General features: G+C 35.8%; 1 protein-coding gene across 1 annotated transcript; it reads right to left on the bottom strand.

Moving 5' to 3' along the window:
- Window positions 1-3,521: 3,521 nt before the first annotated feature.
- LOC114477039 (homeobox protein Hox-D9b-like) lies at window positions 3,522-6,440 on the bottom strand. The gene is made up of 2 exons (XM_028469088.1): window positions 5,632-6,440; window positions 3,522-3,925 (listed from the first exon to the last, which is right to left on the bottom strand). The coding sequence occupies exons 1-2, from the start codon at window positions 6,365-6,367 to the stop codon at window positions 3,681-3,683; spliced, it is 981 nt and encodes a 326-aa protein (XP_028324889.1). The 5' UTR covers window positions 6,368-6,440; the 3' UTR covers window positions 3,522-3,680.
- Between the last annotated feature and the right edge of the window lie 15,695 nt (window positions 6,441-22,135).

Genomic DNA, 22,135 nt, shown 5'->3' with positions numbered 1-22,135 from the left:
TTCCTGAAAAAAATGTCTGAATAAATGAAAACAACAATTAATTTTGATTTAGTTTTAGTCACAGTCTTCTGACTAAAATGCCACGTAATTTTAGTCAAGATTTATTCATCAGGAGTATTTCAGTCGTAGTCTAGTTTTAGTTAAGTAAATGACTAAATTAAGATTTTATTATCTAAATCTGTTACAGATATAGACGATTAAAATATGAAGCATTAGAGGTTACATTTATTCAGGCAACTTTTTTCAGGAACTGTACATATATATCTGTAAAAGCAAGAAATCTCTGTCTGTCTGTGTGTGTTCCTCAAATATCTCTGTGAATTAGGCTCAGACTGACCTGAGACTTTCAACATGGCCGCTGCTTGGTTCAATTGTGTGCCATGTTGGATTTGTTTGGACTGCAATGATCCCGTTAATAAATTATTTCATAAAATTGATGACATCATCACTGTGGATTGAGCCTTTGCTGGCTTTTTGATCATGCGGCACAGTTGGTCGGGTTAGAGGCGGTCTGTGGGCGCGCCAGAGCCAATCACTCTGTGGGCAGCAGGGCGGACGGTGTCGGGCCGGGGGCAGCCTGTCCCGGGTGGAGGCACAGCGGCAGCCCGGGGTTGGGGCGCTGGCCACGCGTGTGTGTGTGTCTAGTGAGCATGTGCGCAGCGGGCCAGGCAGAGGCTCTGTGTCGGGGTAGCATAGCTGAGACAGGGGGGCTCAAGGAAAGGTGCTTCACGGCCACCCTGTGGCGTTCCGACTGGCTATAGCAAGACATACTTCCTGCGGGCACTGCACTAGTGTTATTCATAAAGAAGACTAAATGAACTTGCTAGAATTACAATGCGGAAGTCAAGGACATATTAAAGCGGTCAGCAGACGCCTCTGAAGAAGACTGGCAGTTGACAGTAGAAACATGTCAGGAGATCAATGTATAATTTTTTTTTCTGTCACATAAATTGCATCCATTTTTTTCAGCATCTAAAAGCAACAATGACAAAGGCTGTCGATGCAAACACGTCTCGATGTCAGTGCACATCAAAGTCAAGTGAGAACACCTTTCATTGTCTTGTGCAGAATATCGCGCTAATTAACTCGAGATTGGGTTTTTGTGAGAGAAGCTGCTTGAATGTACCACATCTGAACCACATTTTCCACATAGTTCATTTTGTCTTCTTTTGTAAATGACTTCCGTGTAACAAATCCAGTAAATTATTTTTGTCTTCTTTTTTAATAATATGTTAGGGTTTTATTTATTCACTGTTGTTCTCAGGAAATTTACTTTGATCTCCTGACATGTTTTGACTTTGATGTGTCCTTGACTTCCGTGTAGTAATTCCATCAAGTTATTTTTGTTTCCTTTTTGAATAATAAGTAAATCTCCTGAGAAAAAAAAATGCCTGAATAAACGAAACCTCTAATGCTTTATTTAACAGATTTAGTCGACTAAAATCTTAATTTAGACATTTAGTTGACTAAAACTAGACTATAACTTGAATAGTCCCGATGACTAAATCTTGACTAAAATTATTTTAGTCAAAAGACTGTAACTAAACTTAAATCCAAATTAGTATAAGGTTTCATTTATTCAGACAAATTTTTCAGAGAATTTACTTTGATCTTCTGACATGTTTCGACAGTCAACTGCCAGTCTTCTTCAGAGGCGTCTGCTGATCGCTTTTGATGTGTCCTTGAATTCCGCATATAAATTCCAGCAATCTATTTTTGTCTTCTTTTTGAATAATATGTTAAAGTTTAATTTATTCAGACATCAAAGCGAGTAGCAGACGCCTCTCAAGAAGACTGGCAGTTGACAGTGGAAACATGTCAGGAGATCAAAGTACATTTCCTGAAAAATGTGTCTGAATAAATGGAACCTTAACATTTTATTCAAAAAGACAAAACGACCTTGCTGGAATTATTATTAACGCGGAAGTCAAGGACACAACAAAGCAAACAGCAGATACCCCTAAAGAAGACTGGTAGTTGACAGTTGAAACAATGTCAGGAGATCAAAGTTAATTTTACGAGAAAAAAGTTGTCTGAATAAATGAAACCTTGACACATTTCCACATGCATGTTTATCAGATTTTCATCATCGTTTCAGCCCCGAGGCGTAGCAGCAGCAGCAGCAGCAGCAGCAGCACATTAATGGGATGTCATCTCTGAAATAATAGATCAAAGGCACAGAATTACCCACTGTCTGCTTTCTGTGCCATTGTTTTATGACTTTATTGTTCGCGCTCTTACATTCTTCTTTTTTTAGATTTCATTGCAACCTAATACCCCCAAAAAAACCTTTTAGCAGAGGCTTTTTAAACAGACACGTTACATATTACAGATGATGCGTCGTCCTCAAAAATAAAAAGGGACGATAATAAACCTTCAAAGTTAAATCGTAAAACACGATTCACATTTTGGGTGAAAGCGTGGGCACTTTACGTGGAGTCAAGTATATGTCAGGCGTTTCAAGAGATATGCAGGCCAATCAGAAACAGATGTACAAACTGCTTTGATATGGACTGCACGAATGTATATGAATCCTCCTGTAAATGTGTGTGTGTATGTGTGTGTGTGTGTGTGTGCAACTCTCAATTTACTTTTTTAAATGAATTTACTAAAACCAAGATAAAGTTGTTATTAAATCAGTGACACTCAACATGTGGTTCTTTATGTCAGAATTTTAATTATTATTCCCCCACAAAACCTTAAATTGGAGAAACTTTTTAACCCCTTTTTACCCTTTCCTTTGTCCCATTTTTGCCCCTTTTCCAAATAATGTGACAATTTTTCATTTATTCAGATTTTAGCTTCTTTTTGCCAATAAATATCCCTTTTCCCTTATTTTTTTAAATCAATTTTCTCAAGTTCTTTATGACACTTTTATCCAATTTTTGTCAATTCAAAAGCCATTTTTGGCCACTTTTCATCCAAATAAGCTATTTTTTGCCAAATAAATAGTACTTGTTTGCTTTTGTCCTCACATTTTGCCTCATTTTGTTCCTTTTTCACTATTGTTTGCCACAATTTTGCTATTTTTTCCACTCTTGACTGATTTTGGCCCATTTTAGTCACTTTTCACTCCTTTCTTACCCTGTTTTTGCCACTATTAGACCATTTTTGGCCACCTGTTACTAATTGTTTGACACTCATCACTATTAACTCTTTGTTTAAACTTCAGTGGCTTCATCAAATATCTGACTGTGATTGGCTTTGATCACCATTCAATCAATCTAACTAGACCAATAGGTTTTCAACAATGAATCCCTCTGTAAAAAGTAAGGAGATGCATTTTTGTTTTTATGAAAGTGTGGGTGTCGCATCCCTCGCAAGACGCACCTGTGTGTGTGTGTGTGTGTGTGTGTGTGTGTGTGTGTGTGTGTGTGTGTGTGTGTGTGTGTGTGTGTTTCAGAAACATGCAGATGGAGAATAAGTTCAGAGGATAAAACGGTTCATTTCTTTTAACAAAACTGCTACAACATATCCTGGCCCCCCAGGCCCCCCTCCTCCCTCCCGTCGTCCAGCTTTCCCACTGCAGTTTCCCCCACCCCACAGGCGGCCATGTTTGATCTACAGTCTTTATCTTTAGTAACATCTATCTACCTCCTCCTCCTCCTCTTCTTTGTCATCTTCATCTTCTATCCTGGGGGGAGAAAAAATGCCCACCGCCTCCTTTAAAAAAGAATCCATCATTCGTTCACACTCCTCCTCTCTCGGATCATCAGCTTCTTCATCTTCATGCGTCTGTTCTGGAACCAGATTTTCACCTGTCTCTCCGTGAGATTTAGGAGTCCCGCCACCTCCAGGCGCCGATCCCTGGTCAGATACATGTTATAGAGGAACTCCTTCTCCAGCTCCAGGGTCTGGTGCTTGGTGTACGGGCAGCGTTTTTTCCGGGTGGATTTGGCGTGGATCCAGCTCGCCGAAGGGTTCTCTGCAACAACAGAAAGTGTTTTTTTTTTGTTTTGATTTTTTAACTTTCCTGAGTGAAAAAAAACATAGGAAAATATTCTCAGGAACAAAGTTTATGAGGCTGCAGCTTTGGCTCATTAGAAAGAGAAACAATAGAACAGACTTCAAACAAAAGGCACAGATGGGATTTACAGGATCAGTTCAAAAAACTGTGATTTAATAGAGTTTTCAACCCAAAAAATGTTAGAGTTAAAAAAATAAATAAATAAATAAGCAGGAATAAATCAGATGATGGGATGAGATAAATCTTCTTGGTTTGACTGCAGGCAGGAGGAATAAACAGGCGGATAAATATTATTATTAAACTGCAACTGGGGAGAAGTTGTGTAGCCCATCAGTGATTGTAAAACGCTTTCCTGGCTACAGAAGTAATGCAGATTGATGGACAAGAGAGATCAACAAGTAAACACACACACACACACATATTGTTTTTTAAATATGTTTTTAAAATAAAGAACATTCAATATAAATATTCCAAAATGTCCATTATTATAATATTTTTATTATTATAATATTTTATATTTATTTACATTTATATTTTAATGCTCATGTTGTAATTTACATTCAATTTGTGCATTTTCTTACATTACAGGAATAAAAATGTTTCACACAGCTTTTAAAAAATACCTTTTTAAAATAAAGAACATTAAATAATAATATCCATTATTATCCATTATTAATCCATTATTATTTTATTTTTTTATTTATTTTTTTGGCTTTTTTGTAGTCATTTTTGCTATAATTACATCACAGGAATAAAGTGTTTTTACACACACGCACGCACGCACACACACACACACACACACACAGATTTTTCAAAATTATTATTACTATTTTATTATTATTCTATTTTATATTTATTTACAGTTACATTTTGAAGCCTATAGTAATTTATGTAAAAAAAAATTCCATTTGCTGTCAATTTGTTGATAAATATACATTAACAATAGATTGTCTCACACACACACACACACACACACACACACACACACACACACACACACACACACACACACACACACACATTTTATATCAATATTCCTAAAACTTTAATATTTTGAAGCTTACAGTAATTTACGTATAATTTAGGCATTTTCTGTCACTATTTTTGCTCAGAACAAATCTCAACTTTAATGTAAAATCGACATTAAATGTAATTTCATTAACATAATTCTAAATTTAAATGTAAAAACTACATTAAATATCACTAGAATAAGGTTTTCTGTGATGAAAACCCAATAAAACCCAAAGGTAACAGCCTGTAGTTGCTGTTAAAGTGTATAATAGTCGTGAGTATATCAATGCTACAGTAATTGTAGGACAGGTTAAAGCCTGATGAGTGAAAAATGCATCCCAAGCCAACCTTCCTCTCCCTCCACCACTGACTGACAAATGGCTAAATAACAATAGCAGCTTAATTATTTTAATGGACAATAAACTTTTATATTTTACAGTTTACAAGACATTTATAGGCCTATAAAAGTCACACATACACACACACACTCACTTACTACTTATACACCACCATCTCACACACACTTTCACACACACCTGTGTTGGAGCCTAATAAACATTCCTGTGTGTGTGTGTGTGTGTGTGTGTGTGTGTGTGTGTGTGTGTGTGTGTGTGTGTGTGTGTGTGTGTGTGTGTGTGTGTGTGTGTGTGTACCAGGGTCGTGCTGTTGTTGTTGTTGTTGTTGTTGTTGATGATGTTGTTGTTGTGCTGGTTTTCCGTCCTCGTCCTCCTTCGTGAGCTCCGGCTTCCTCCCGAGCTCTTCCACAGTCCCAAGCCGCTCCAGGACCACCTCAGCCGGGCTGGAGAAGCTGGAGTCCTCGGGGCTCCCCGGCGGAGAACTCTCAGGTTTAACCGGGTCGTACCTCGGGCTCGGGTCGGAGAGGTCACCTTCATGGGTCTGGGGGTAGTTGTTGGTACTGGGGGTGCTGGTGGTGGTGTTGTTTGTGTTGAGCTCCGACCCTCCGGACGCGCCTTCCCAGCAGCGGACGAACCTGCTCTCAGATCCCGCCGAGGAGGCGAGGTGCTCGGCGTGCGTGGCTCCGTAGTAGGAGGAGGCGTGGTGGTGGTGGTGGTGGCTCAGGAGCGGGTGCGGGTGGTGGAAAAGGCCCGGCTGCGGGGAGCTGGAGGTGTTAGTGGTGGTCCACGGAGAGAAGCCGTTGTTCAGAGCCGTCTGCTTCTGGGAGAAATGAGAAAAGTCCGGGATGTGACCGTGAGCTCCGGGGCTGGCGTCCCCATCATCCACCGCCGCTGATGCCGATGCTGCTGCTGCGCGTCCTGGCTTTGCGCAAGTGGCCGTGGACGCCTGCTGCAAGCCTCCCGGGATGAAGTGCGCACCGTACGGCTCGTCGCTCTGCAGACCTATCATGGAATAATAATTCGTTAGCGACATGTTTATTTTATTATTTCAATAAAAAGACACTTAAGTGCGACTGTAAAACGTTAGATGGGGCTGGTATAGTGGCTTACATCCTCCCCTAAAATGGTAGTAATTTTTTCCCCTGCCCTTACCGTCTCCTCGCTGCCCATTGGTTACACAGAGAATCACATGGTTAGACTGTATTTAGCCAGTATATGTGGAATAAATCAAATGCTTCTTCTTTTGTGCTCAGAACAAGTGTGAAGGCAGGCCTGATGCAGACGGGCCTCTGGAACAAACTGAGTGGGAATTTCAAAGTTGCATCAACGTTTTCTTTTATGAGACGTTTTGCAGATGTTTACACGTGTCAAAGAAAGTCATCACCAGCAGAAGTTTGGTTTTTATCATCACACACAGACTATAAAGACAACTTCTCTAGGATGGTGTAAATGCAATTCTCCACAATAGTGATTAACCTCTTTTTTAATTCAGATTTTTACTTTTTTTTAAATATTTTTTGGGGTGAATTTCAGCACAACTAATAAATAAATAACTTAATGCTGTTTTTTAGTGTTGATTGACTATACTACTCACCAGATTACGGTTTATTTTTTATACTTCTATTGAGGTGTAAAGTTAACACCTAATGAGTATGTCCAGAGTTAAAATCAGTAGGCAATTTTTTTTTTTTGGTCTTTTTTACCTTTCCAAAAAAGGGAATATTGTGTATTTATCGCAATCCCATTATTGTCTATTGTATGTATCATGAACTCAGTGTATTGTCCTACCCCTAATTGATAAATATATTTTTAACATAAAATATATGAGATACGAAATATCGTGAATAAAGTTGAAATGTCGAGAATAGTCGAAATGTTGAGAATAAAGTCAACATGTCGAGAATAATGTTGAAATATCCAGAATAAAGTTGAAATGAAATGTTGAAAATAAAGTCGAAATGTCAAGAATAAAGTCGAAATGTTGAAAATAAAGTCAAAATGTTTAGAATAAAGTCAAAATGTTGAGAATAAAGTCCAAAATACCAGAATAAAGTTGGAATGTCAAGGGTGAAGTTTAAATTTTGAGAATAAAGTTGAAATTGAAATCGAAAAGACGATAATTTGTTGGCGACATGTTTATTTTACTATTTAACAGAAATGTATAGTGAACTCAGTGTATCTTCACACACCTAATAAATACATAGCTTAAACATAATATATATATATATATATATATATATATATATATATATATATATATATATATATATATATATATATATGTCAAGAATAAAGTTGAAATACAATATTGTGATAAAAGTCGAAGGTTTGGCATAAAAGCCAAATCTACGGAAGCTGACTCGGGCCAATTCACCATGATGTACTGCAACAGTCTCCATTCAAATTGGCCCTAATGTGTTTCCGTAGCCCCTCAATATCTACAGACAGACTGAATTCTCTGCCTCTACCAAATTTCACTGTTTTTTCCTTCTGAACAGATTAGGTTTTTGCCAAATTTATCAGCAAAGTCCTTAAATAGATTAAAACGCTGTGTTTATGATCTATTAAGAGAAAGAATCTCTTTGTTATTAAACCCAACTTCCAAGTAAAATTTGAAGCATTCATCAATACACAGATTTTTGTAGACGGCCACGTTCTGCTGTTTGTTGAATTGGCACTCATCAGCTTCTGCAGATTTGACTTTATTAGGAAAACTTCCACTTTCATCACAATATTGAAGTTTGAGTTCATTTTAGAAAATTCTTTTCGACTTTATTCTCGACGTTTTGACTTTATTCTTGTTTTGCCGCACAAAAATTTTCTCCATCAAAATGGACCCTGATTCACTTTTATTGTAAAATCTTCACAAGCTGAAAACAATCTAAATTTCAAGACAATGTTGTGCAACTGCATGAGCAAATTATTAAAACATTGGCCGTGTTGTAAATGTTTCAAACTACTCATACTAAGTCTGACATCAAAATAAGTATGTAGTGCGTTCACGTTAGACAGTATGGACAGATTGAGTGAGAAATACCTGGATGTATATATATATATATATGAGACATTTTTTAAGTATGCATAGTGGGCACACTAGTCATACTCATCCATCCCATGATGCATTGCGAGCGAAATGTAAACTGGTCCTGGGACCAGCTTCAAGCTAAAAATCAAACATCCCCTTTTCAAAATAAAATAATCTCTTCTTGTCTTCCATTAGCTTTTAACACATTTGTAAATAGGACTCTTGTTGTGAAGTGAACACCAGTAGCATAATGGAGGGTCTCAAAAATCTCCGAAATGTTGGAATTAAATGTGTATATAGCAGTGATTTTCAACCTTAGGGTCGGTACCACATGTGGGGTCACCTGGGGTTTCAATGTGGTCACATGAAATGTCAAGTAATTGATATTTTTTATTTTTTTTAAACTACTGATTACAAATGTATTTATTTATTTTTTCATTATTATTCTTTCACAAATTTAAACCACACAATCTTAACCAACTGAATTCCATACGCTTTTGTAAATTGGGCTCTTGTTTTGAAGTTAACCGGAGGTTTTGCCAGTATAGCACAATAGAGGGTCTCTGAAAATCTCAAAAATGTGGAAATGAAATGTGTATATGTGAGTTTTATGGATGAAATGAGCACATGTCCTTGTAGGTTCCAAATGCATCTTGGGAAACTGACAGTTTTCTCAAATTCATTTGAATTTTATATTTATTTTTAAACAGTTTTCTGCTGCTTTAATTCATTGTTAGTTTCATGTCACGAATGTTAGTTCTCTACCTCAGGTGTGCAGTATAAGTTTTCAGTGAAATGGTCCGAAACTTTTGAGACTTTAGGTTGGTTCTTCTTCTGTTGCGCAACTCTTCTTCAAATGTGAATAGTGAAGCGACAACAGTAGTTTAGGCATGTACTGCACCAAAAATAAAACTGAAAGCAGCCACCAGCCTGATTTTATCATGATTTTAAAACATTAAATGTTGTGTAGACGCAAATTTTTGTAATCAACATGATCAATTATGTTACTAATCCTTTTTGCATATGTTACACACATTGTGGTTGGCGCAAATCTCGAGACGGTCCATATTTTGAATTCTATTTATACTTTTGCTTCCCCGGCAAGAATCTCAAACTCTGCCTAGTAGACAGTATATACTCTTTGAGTTTGTACTGTATAGTACGGAGTGAGACATTTCTTACACAGCATTAGTGTTCTTCCAGAAGTTTTTTAAAGAAGAATCCAACCTTAAGTCTCCCCCTTCCCCCTGTTTAACACAGTTGACAACTTGACACGCAGACACTTTAGCTGATTTTATTTATAGTTTATCGATCATCGTCTTGTTTCCATTCTTCCAAACTTGCGGTCCCAAGGACAAAAGCAAAGAAAGAGAGAGAGAAATCACTTCTTTGTAAAACTCATGCTTTCACAGCACCCCCTATTGGAGGGATTGTGTCAACTCAGGTTGGAACAAACCAAAATCTCCTTTTTTTTCCCAATTTAGCATCAAACCGTTGACCGCACACATAATAAATAATTCCCTTTTTTAAATCCTTCACCACTAACAACATATTAATGGGGAATAAATCATCACCAGCTTTTTGGGAGGATGATGTTCTCCACTTTTAAATTTATTTTTTTATATTTCCATCCCTTTAGAAGAAAGCGTCTCATTGAGGGATTCAAACCCCGATCATCATCCAAACGAGCACTGCCGACTGCATGTCTTGTGGTGGCTGCTCTGCTAATGGAGCCGAGGGGGGGTCGGGGGGTCAGGCTGTAAAGGAATGTGAGTGTTTGTTGTGTTAAGTCACCCAAGCCGCCTCGTAAATATCCCCCATGACATACTGTAAGAGGTGACGGGTGGATGCTGACAATGATTTCTGCCAACAGAGGATAGCTATCTGGAGGATAGCCCAGGATAGGGATAATGCACGACGATGAGTTATTCTTCAGGATTAGGGAGCGTTGCGTTTTAATTCACTGCAACATTGTTATTCTGTCCATTGTTCAGCAAACATACACAACACTTATTAGTTTCATGGCTTATTTATGAGGAAACGCTTTCAAAATAAAAGTCGGCTTCGTTGTGGAAGTCTTTCATTTTCAGATCCATCATATCCACCAGTAAAGTTATTTGTGTCGTCTTTTTTAATAATATGTTATGGTTTCATTTATTCAGACACATTTTTTAGGAAATGTACTTTGATCTCCTGACATGTTGAGATTGTCAGCTGCCAGTCTTCTTTAGAGGCGTCTGCCAATGGCTTTAATGTGTCTTTGACTTCCGCATAGTAATTTCAGCAAGTTCTTTTTGTCTTCTTTTTAAATATCAACTTATGGTTTTTATTTATTCAGACACATTTTTTCAGGAAGTTTACTTTGATCTCCTGACATGTTTCGACTGCCAACTTTCAGTCTTCCTCAGACGAGTCTGCTGATTGCTTTGATGTGTCCTTGACTTCTGCGTAATAATTCCAGCAATTCAATGTTGTCTTCGTTTTGAATAATATGTTTAGGTTTCATTTATTCACGCACATTTTTCCCAAAATGTACTTTGATCTCCTGACATGTTTCAATTGTCAACTGCCAGTCTTCTTCATAGGCATCTGCTGATAGCTACAGCTTTATAATTCCAGCAAGTTCATTTAGTTTTCTTTTTGAATAATATGTTAAAGTTTCATTTATCCAGACAACAGTTCTTCAGGAAATTTACTTTGATATCCTGACATGTTTCAACTGTCAAATGCCAGTCTTCTTCAGAGGCGTCTGCTGATCGCTTTGATGTGTCCTTGACTTCGGTGAGGAGATCAAAGTAAATTTACTGAAATCTTTCTCTGAATAAATAAAACCATAACATATTATTCAAAAAGAAGACAAAAATAACTGGTTGGAATTATTACATGGAAGTCAAGGACAGATCCTTTTGACTTTCTAGGCAGATTTGGCCCCCGGACCTTGAGTTTGACACATTTGAATCAGATTTTAAAGTTAAAAAAAAAGTAGCACATGATGAAAAAAAAAATGTGACAAAGGGACTTTAATTCTTCAAGGAATTTATTCAGGCTAATTTTTATTTATTTTAATTAAATCTACAAATTAGGCTAATTTTAGATGCATAAATATTTCAATATTTAATCAGTTGATAAGGTTAGTCCTGTATAATTTTTGGTAGATTTTTGTAGATTTTCCACTAAAGTTGTATTTTTAACTCATTTCTGTTTAAACCTTTTTTTTATATATTGTACTGTGATTTCATTTCGGACAATCTGGGCTTCAAAAAACTCCAATTTAAACAAAGACGTTAAGGAATGTCCTAAATTAGGTGCCACGTCTCATTATCAAGGGTTTGATGGTCGCTCCCAAAGCCAGAATTACTGCCAGACAACAAGAAATCAGGAAGAAGGGCAATTGCATTTTACTGCACTGTGTTAGTTAGTTAGTGCTCTTAAAATAGCTTTTTATCACCAGTCCTAGTTTTCCTATTGTTGCCATTGTTTCCCCAAGAAGCAATGGCAAATCTTGTGAGCCCCAAACGTAGTATGACATCACCGTCAAGATTATAAGGTTTGAAACAGCAGAAAAGGTTTGGAATGGTCCAAAGTGTTTGAATGAGTTGCTAAATTGTGGCAGTCTTGGCCAAAGAAAGTGCCCAGCAGGTTTATTGGGGGGTCATTGGGGTTAAAAGCCTTCAGGTCCAGCCAGAGACACAATTTCCCCCTTTCATCTTCTGGTCTTTCCTCCGACGTGGCGCACAAACCCACTGAGGGTCCAATCAGGCGTGGAACAAAGAGGAGTGAGACACAGCAGATACAGCCCTCCGTCTGCATTGCCCCCCAATAAAAGTCACCAAGTTGAGGAAATGGCGGCGGTGATGGTGATTTGGTGGTGATTTGCTTGCGGTTCAAGGTTCATCAGCAGCCTTGGACTCACTTTTTTGTCTGTTTTCCGTCTGGTTGTTCAAAGTCGAGGGAGCTTCGCTTTGCTTTGCGTTCACTTCATGTTTGCTGCTAGTGTTGTAGTACTCGAGACCGGTCTTGGTCTTGAGACTAAATTTTAAGGGTCTTGGCCTTGTCATAGACTCGGAAGCATTTTTACTCGGTCTTGTCTCAATCTCGGACTGCCCGGACTCGGGATCTTCTGTCAAGACCAGCACTATTTCCTTCTGTTTTTAAACTTTTTTAATGCGATAAGAAAAAAAAAACTGGATAAAACGATAGATATCATGGATATCATCCACACTGTATAATGATTGCAACCTTCTTAATGTGACTGAGTGACATAAACATTTTGTTTTCAGATATTTAGAATAATCGTGAATTTATCAGTAGTTTTAATACATGAGATTTTTTTTTTTTTCCAAGAATTCAGTTACACCAATGTTTTTTGTGTAGTTGAGAGTTTTACATGTTCTGCTTTGATAGAGTTGCGGACACTTTTTTATCAGTCAAATGTATTTAAAATAAACTAAAGATAGAATGTTATTTAACTTTTGATCCTTTTCATGGTTTTAAAATTATAATTTTTTTATGGTCTCGGTCTTGGTCTTGACTCAGTCTCGGCCCCCAAAAGTCTTGGTTTTGTCGTGGTCTTGGTGCAAGTCTTGGTCTCAGATAGTGTGGTCTTGAGCACAACACTATTTTCTGCTGCTAAATGTTGGGAAGTCGTCGTCTCTAAACCCCCAAGGCCTCGATGTTCTACAGCTCTCGGTTTGTGTTTACAATTCAAGGACGATCAGGAGGAACAAAAAGCTGAGCTCATTTCGTCTTTGCTTCTGGGTGCACTTGTTTTTCCCCACCATAATGCTAATTCTGTTTTTACTACAGGACCAAAACATTAAAATGCATTGGGTTTCAACTCCCCTGGCTGTGCACACAACAAACTTTGCTTTCAAATGAGCCACTTTAGGTGTCATCTGTGTATCTCACTTATACGTCCTGACAGTTTTATGGATCTGTGCGTTTGCTCAGAGCAAATCCAAACCGGCTTCAAACTATGGACTAAATTTGCTAAATAAAAGAAAGACTAAAGGGTAAAAAAAAAAACAAAAAAAAAACTAATGCATTCGTTTGATTGTTGTGATGAAATCCTGCAAAGGACATTCATCATGACAACAGCAGTAGTAACACAGTGCCTATAGTCTATATAAGTCTATACGTAAGTGCTTTTAATGAACCATAAAGCAGTTCATGGTGCAGCAAAGTCATGCATTATGATGCTCTATATAGTCACTTTAATGCCTTAAAACATAGCAATACCCCGTGGGGATGGAAAACTGATATACAAGTCACCATCAGTCTGTGTGTGTGTGTGTGTGTGTGTGTGTGTGGGTTGGTGTACGTCTGGCCTAACATCTGCAGTGATAAAGAAACCGTAAATTTACCTTGTAAAAAAAACATGATCTATGACATGACTGCATTTCTTTCAGTTAAGTTTAAATCCATAAAAAAGAGACCATATATGTAGAACCTCTCCTATATATTATTTATAAATGGAATTCATTCTATTATTCAAAGTGTTAAAGTATAATTTGGTGTGACTGGCCGTGGGTTTTGACGTCTGTTTCAAAAACATCTTCAAAATGATTAAACTTGTTCCAACGTGTTTTCTGTCCTTTTTATTCAACACGAGTTCCTGAGTGTTGTCTATAGTCCTGTATACACTTTTAAAGTATTTCTATTAGGGATGGGACTTTAACGCTTTTTTCACGATTAATTAATTACAGAAAAATAACACACTTTATCGCTTCTTTTTCTTGTGCTCCAACCAGCACGGAACCTTTCTTATTGCACAAGTTCCTGGTACGACTGATGCACAGACTGTATCAAAAGACCGGAGAACCTTTAGAGAAGTTGTTGCTGTGTTTTGTGAGTGAAAATTTTAGTTTAAATAAAAATACCGAATGGAAACAAAAGCCCAGTCGTGTGCATATTGTGCAAGAAAGAGTTTGTGGATAACCAGAGCTCTTCTAGCCTCCGCTAGCACCTCAATGCTAACCATGTAGCAGCTAGCACCTCAATGCTAGACATTTCGCGGCTACAACCTCATTGCTAGACATGTCGCAGCTACAACCTCAATGCTAGACAAGTCACAGATACAACCTCACTGCTAACATGTCGCAGCTACAACCTCAATGCCAACATGTAGCAGCTAGTACCTCAATGCTAACATGTAGCAGCTAGAACCTCAATGCTAATATGTTGCAGCTACAACCTCAAGGCTAGACAAGTCACAGCTACAACCTCAATGCTAACATGTAGCAGCTAGCACCTCAATGCTAGACATGTCACAGCTACAACCTTAATGCTAACATGTAGCAGCTAGTACCTCAATGCTAGCATGTAGCAGCTAGCACCTCAATGCTAACATGTAGCAGCTAGCACCTCAATGCTAGACATGTCACAGCTACAACCTCAATGCTAACATGTAGCAGCTAGTACCTCAATGCTAGCATGTAGCATCTAGCACCTCAATGCTAACATGTAGCAGCTAGCACCTCAATGCTAGCATGTAGCAGCTAGCACCTCAATGCTAACATGTAGCAGCTAGTACCTCAATGCTAACATGTAGCAGCTAGTACCTCAATGCTAACATGTAGCATCTAGCACCTCAATGCTAACATGTAGCTGCTAGCACCTCAGTGCTAACATGTGGCAGCTAGTACCTCAATGCTAACATGTAGCAGCTAGCACCTCATTGCTAACATGTAGCAGCTAGCACCTCATTGCTAACATGTAGCAGCTAGCAGGGAACAACAGTCCTAGTGGAGCAGACAGTGTCTCCAATCCACACTGGACACTCAGACAGGGTTCAGAGCTAAAATTAATAAGTCCGTGAGTGACAAATGAACAAAGTCAGTGGATATATTATTGTAATGGACAGTCGACCACTCTCTCTGGTAGAGGAAGTGGGAGGGGCTAGAAGTGCTGCTACAGATAGCATTGAGGACAGATGTTGTGATATTAGTTGTGTGGGTGTGTGTTATGAAAGCAAACTCACGCTGAGGGTCACATGAACCAAAAAATAAAAACAATTTTCTTTATTAAAACTGATATCAGAGGGGATTCCTGCAGTGGATCAGAGAGAACGCTGCACGCTGCATGAGGCTGTGGATCTAAAATCTGCATTTATGTTACCATCAACCAGGGTTATTATTCATTTAAATGCAGATTGCATCACTTTGTGTCTCCAGATTCTTCATTCTTCTTCTGGTTATGTGTCAGATTTCTGCAGCGACAAATCACACAAAAAGACTGAGATCAATAAAAACACAAAGACAGGATTGTGTTTAGTGACAAGACACATTGTACCATCATATCTTATAATTTATCAATTTAGTTTGTTTTTTTTATCTTTTCACTACATATTTTTTCTGCTCTATATAATTTTATCTATTCACAACATATCTTTATCTGCTTTTCTCATCTTTGTTCTTTTATCTTTCAAGTTTTCTTCCTTGTGATGATCTAATCTGATCTGTTACTGTAAGCTGTTAAATGATCTTGAATTATTTTCCAAATAAGAGCCAATATAACAGTAATTCCCAAACCCCATTTTTATATTTAGACATTTCTGGTGACCCAAGAGACTTGGTGGTGTTTTAATTTGAAAAAAAGAATTTGAAAAAAACTGTTTTGGTGCAAAATAGATGAATAAAAAAATTCTAAATTAAAAAAAATATATATTTTAATCATCATTTTTTAAATTTTATTTTATTAGACATTTCACAACCCCAGGATTGAAAAAAGTCCTGCTTCAAAGTGTCTCAACATTCAGTACTGATCTTCGTTTCATGTTTATTTATTTATTTGTAATTTAATCCTAAATTATCAAGATGCTATTTAAGAAAGCATTGAAGGATATTTTGAAGACAATTTACTTGATAATCTTGTAATTATAAAAATAAGAAAAAGAATAAATCAACTAAATTACCTTACTTACTGTGAAATCTTTAAAAATCCTAAATGCATCTGCATTTTTTTACTATCAATGTATTTTTCAAAACGACCATATGCAAACTTCTTGCCTAATTCTAGCTATATTTAAAATGTAGGGACAAATTTATAATTTAAATGATTGTTTTCTGCTTTAATCAATGATCTACTGACACCATCCGATTTGTTTATCAATTATTTGAGTTTTAACTAACTTTTTTTTTTTCAACATTTTTCAGATCTTCTCCCTTAGAGGCAGAGGCCTCGTTTTTTTTTTTTTTTTTTTTTTTTTTTTTTTTTTTTTTAATCTATTGATGTAGGGACAAATTTATAATTTAAATGATTGTTTTCTGCTTTAATCAATGATCTACTGACACCATCCGATTTGTTTATCAATTATTTGAGTTTTAACTAACTTTTTTTTTTTCAACATTTTTCAGATCTTCTCCCTTAGAGGCAGAGGCCTCGTTTTTTTTTTTTTTTTTTTTTTTTTTTTTTTTTTTTAATCTATTGATGTTTTATCAATGCAATGCGTCAGAAATGTTTTTTTTTTTTTTTTTTTTTTTTTTTTTTTAACGCAATATATTAAAATGTAGTAATTGTTGGCTAACATTAAACAAATAAGTATTAATGAATGCACACCTTGTAGTCGATGGAAACCAAGCAGCGTGTTTTCCTGCAGCTCGTCCCCGGAGAAGGTGCCTCTCTCTCGGGCTTCACCTCACTGCGTCTCCCGCTGCAACAACATCCGATCATTGTTTGATAGATTTTTTTTTCATTTTGTTTGATCATTTCCAACATCAAAGCTGATCAATATTTGTGGATTATAGCGTAAAAACACAAAGACCTTCATCATTGTGCGGAGCTTTTTAAAGATCTGCAGCAAAGACGCGCAGCTCTAAGCTTTGGAGCTTTTGGAGGTTTGGCCAAAAACATCAGATGTTCACAGTTCAAGCTTGACCATGGCCTTCCCATGTACATACAATATTTCAACACATGCACGACAGTTGTATTGATTTTTCATTCACATTTTGGTACATTTTTCACAAAGTTTATTTCTAACTATTGGTCATAGCATGTTTTTTCCCCTCTTTTTTTTATTTTTGTCTAAATGGTACGGAAGCTTATTGCATTCACTGAATATTTTTTTTTCTGAACCGATGAGATAAAAATATGTAAATACAATAATCTGGCCCCGTTTTTGTGTTGTTATAGGAAATATTTTTCGTTTTTTCTGAATTGATGAGATATTTTTTTTATTAGGAATTGTTTTTCTGTTTTTATAGGAAATGTTTTTCGTGTTTTCTGTGTTGATGAGATAAAAATAAATAAAACATTTGGCCCGTTTTTTTGTTTTTATAGGAAATGTTTTTCGATTGTCCTGAATTAATGAGATAAGTTTTTATAGGAAATTCAGAAAAACCGAAAAATATTTCCTATAAAAACAGAAAAACAGGGCATTTTTTAATATATAACTTTATACTTATTTTTTAACCTCATCAATTCAGAAAAACCTAAACTTTTTTTCTTCATGAATTCAATATAAGCTTCTGTAAAAATGTGTCCTAAATGTGTGCGTGTGTTCATGCACACACAGAGCCAATCTCATCATGAATGAAACGCATCGTTTATATTCACACTTTTACGGTTTTTATGCAAATGAAAGAAACGCGTTTAATAGGCCTATAAATGATTGATATGAACTGCGTGGTTTCGGGCATTTTTTAATATATTTTTTTCCAAACTTGAAGCCACACCTAAAGACCAGCTGACATCCATAAAGATTTTTTATTTAGCAAAAGGTCCTTCTAAAGGACGGACATTAAATCCCTCTGAATATTCACAAGTCCTTGGTTTCTGGCCCAAACACGTCTTTTTTTATTAGTTTCTTCGCTCACTGATCATCCATCTTATAACCGAGGACGTAAATTTGATGTGCTTTATGTGTAATATATTCACTGACAGCCTTTTGCATGAAAGGATTGTAAAATATGTTGGAAGAAACGATAACAAATCCTCCCATATCATTTTCATTGAAGTTTTCAGATTTTTGGTTTGAAATTCTACAAAAATGGGCCTCAAATATTTGGAAACATGTTTATAAGTTAGAAATATCATTACAATAAAGATTTTTTTTTTACTACTGTATTTTATTATCATAAAAATGTATTTGTAGAGTTTAAAGTAATTATTAGCATCCTTTATTATGATTAGGGTTGTAAAATCTCAGACCTGTTTTCTGTCAGTCGTGCTTTTATTTTGACACATTTATTTACAAAGTTCCCTGCACTCTTACATCAAACAGCATAAATAACTCAGTTTTCTTCACTGTTTCGTTTTCTAATAACATTGTTTTGATTAGTTTATAAAATCTATTCAATTAATTTAAAATTAAAATATTTTAAAATTAACTGGACTTTTTTAAACTGATTTTTTTTTGTGTTTTTTGACACAAATTCAAAGAAAAAAAATGATTTCCATATAGCTGTTTATATTATGAGATATTGTGTTTAGTATATTACATTAAACTGCTAACTGAAATATTTGTTGAAATCCACTGATGAGAAAATTTTATGGAAAGAGTCTTTTTTTCACAATTAGAAACTGATTATTGATTAAAGAGGATGTAAAGTCATTGTTTCTGCAAGCCAAACACACTTAATTAAACACAAGACATGGCAAGGGTTTTGAACAGCATAGACATAGGCAACTATGGCAGCCCAGGGGCCCCACAATTTACAGATAAAAACACAGGACAAAGAAAATGACTTCAAAAAGCCCAAACGACAACAAAAATATGCAAAATGGTTAAAAACCCCAATACATAAAGATACAATAAAAACGCAAAATACAAAAATATACAAAAGGACATCAAAAATTACTTCAAAAACTCCAAACGCTAACAAAAGTGACTCAAAAAAATACACAAAATGATGGAAATATACACAGAACAACGAAAATACACTAAGATGACTCCAAAAACACACAAAATGAGAAAATATTACAAAATTACAACAAAAACACACAAAAACCCTTGTTTCCATGTTTTAATGCTCACATTGCTCATCATTCTATATAATGCTAACATGAATGTTGATAATGTGATCAGACAATCACATTTTGCTGTGATAAAAGTTTTCCATCTGTAGTATGAGATGCTGTGACACCAGAGTTAGATCAGATCAGTGGTTGGGGGTTGTTTATGGTGCCGTTATGGGACACAGTAAACAGGAGCCATAACAGACCAAACTGTGGCAGTACATCAAGGCTTTGCTTTCTACACTTATCTTTGGATTTATTTGCAGTGAATCAGCATATTTTGATGAGTCTAAGACATGGGTATTAAAGTAGAAAGGGATTCAGTTTCAAAATGGTATCAATACGCCCTGGAACCAATTCGACAAATCCTGATTTATCCAAAAATAAAGTGTAGAGAAACTAGAAATGAAGTTATCATGAACATGTGCGTGGAACATTAGACCCAGTTAATAGGAAACTTAATGTATCATTTTATGCTAATGATTAAAATCTTTGCAGTAAATCAACATATTTTTAGAGCAGACTTGAACAACTGGCCACATGTGGCCTTTGGCTTAATTTTGTGCAGCTCCCAAAAACAAATTTCTCAAAAATTGAAGCTCATGAAGTTGGAAGGAATATGAAAACCAGCATAATGCACAAAATAACTCCAAAACAACACAAAATGTTTGCAAAATGCACAAAATGTCAATGAAAACACAAAGTAACATCAAAAACACACAGAAAGACTGAAAAAATAAACAAAATGACAACGAATATACACAAAATAACAACTTGCACACACAAAAGAACTACAAAATACGCACAATGACAGCAAAATGAACAAATAGTCAGCAAAATTACAAACACACTAACTCCAAAACACACTAAAGCACAACAAATGTATTGACAAACTAACACGAAAAAAAACTACACACACAAAAGTATAGGCTTTGTAGTATAGGCTCTATAGAGAATGTACTAATGTTTGATATTTATTAAATATCCCGTATTATTCCCACTGTATCACATGTATGTAACATTTATCCTGAGACACTTATAGTAAATGTAAATCCCAGCACATGCAAAGCTGAGCCACAACAACAACAACTGATGCTGTAAGACTACAAGATGCTAACGTTGTGCACTAACTCGACCGTGCGAAGAGATCAGAATGTTTTCTGTCTGCTTTGTTTGCCTTTCAGTCATTATAAGATGACACATCACATTTATGAGCCACAGATAACGAAACGGCTGCATTTTATTTCTTAATGGATGGATTAGGACATTTAAACCCTTGGGGTCACCATACAACCATAAAACCAAGGTCTCCTCTCTTCTTCTGAACCTGCTATCCTGCATAGCAGACAAGGGCCACTGGCAGCCCTGCAGGGGCCACATTTCAGCTCGTCAAAGTTACATGATTTCATCTTGGTATTTATTCCAATATGACAAAATCAAATTATAGATATCTACAATTGCAAGTATTACTGATTAAATGTTAAAACGCTTTCCAAAGCTGGAGTATATGAACATGATAATAATAATAATAATAATAATAATAATAATAATAATAATAATAATAATAATAATAATAATAATAATAATAATAATAATAATAATAATAATAATAATACATTTTGTTCGAGCCAACAGAGGAGGAATATTTTATTCAGACAACTGAAAATAAATGTTTTAAAATATTAATTTATTACAAATGATTCACCAAGGATAGACTGAGCAGGATAGAAGATTAATGAATAATGAATGATGCACGTATCACATTCTAAAGCAAACCCTTTGCTGTCAACAAATGTATTCCACTTCTAACTTTGATAGAAGTTGTAATAACTGCAACCATGCATATTTAATTTCAAGGTAATTTACATCAAATCTCACATTTTCCATGGAATAATGGTGGTTCTCAAACGTTTGCACCAGTCTCTCTTTTTTTCTGATTCCAAGTACCCCCCCCCCCCCCCCACCACCACCACCACCACTTTGTCAGACTATAACATTTTGCTCAGAATACTATTTAAAAATAAATATATATTTAGATAATAAAGATGCAATAATTTAATGATAACACACATTTCAAAGAATTGAACTTTGTAAATAAGTGGAATGAACCGGTCCTGAACAGCTTTATTTCAACAGTTTTTGAAGGTTATACAAATCCAATTTTAACCTATAGGCCTTACTGTTACAAAGAACAATACAGTATACCAGAAAACATTTTAAAGAACGTTTTTCAACTATTTGAAACTGAATTGTTTCAAATATTAATTTGAACTCATTTGTAAATGTGTTACACTTTACAACATGACACAAAACAGCTTCTAATTTATTTAAAGCTACTTCAGCTGTAGGTTTAATTTCATTTCATTTAAAATTATTATAGATACTGTATATCGATTATGACAATTCGGCACAGGTAAAGACACTTTCGTTTTTATCCTCAGTTAATTTTATTTGATTTATTTAATTGGTTTGGAACATGTAGTTCAAAACATTCAAAATAATGATACACATATTAAATGAAAGAATAATAAAACAGTCAGTTACACATGAAACCAAAAACATGTTTGAAAATGAGTGGGAAGAAGTAAATACTTATTTAATCCCACCCTGAAAAATGCTTGCAATAATTTACAAAAAACAAAACACAAATAAAAACCATTTCATTGTGAGCACACAGTATTTTTAGTCCATAAATTCAACATCACAACACAGCATCTTCATCCCATTCCCTATAGAACTCTCTGGACCAGTGCCGTCAATAATAATTAATAAGTTGCAAGTTGTCATAAAATGTCCCTACTTTTATTGCTTTTATGTTCTTCT

This window comes from Gouania willdenowi, chromosome 15 (assembly GCF_900634775.1).
Source record: "Gouania willdenowi chromosome 15, fGouWil2.1, whole genome shotgun sequence".
Lineage (NCBI taxonomy): Eukaryota > Metazoa > Chordata > Actinopteri > Blenniiformes > Gobiesocidae > Gouania > Gouania willdenowi.
This window is presented reverse-complemented; position numbering and strand designations above follow the sequence as displayed.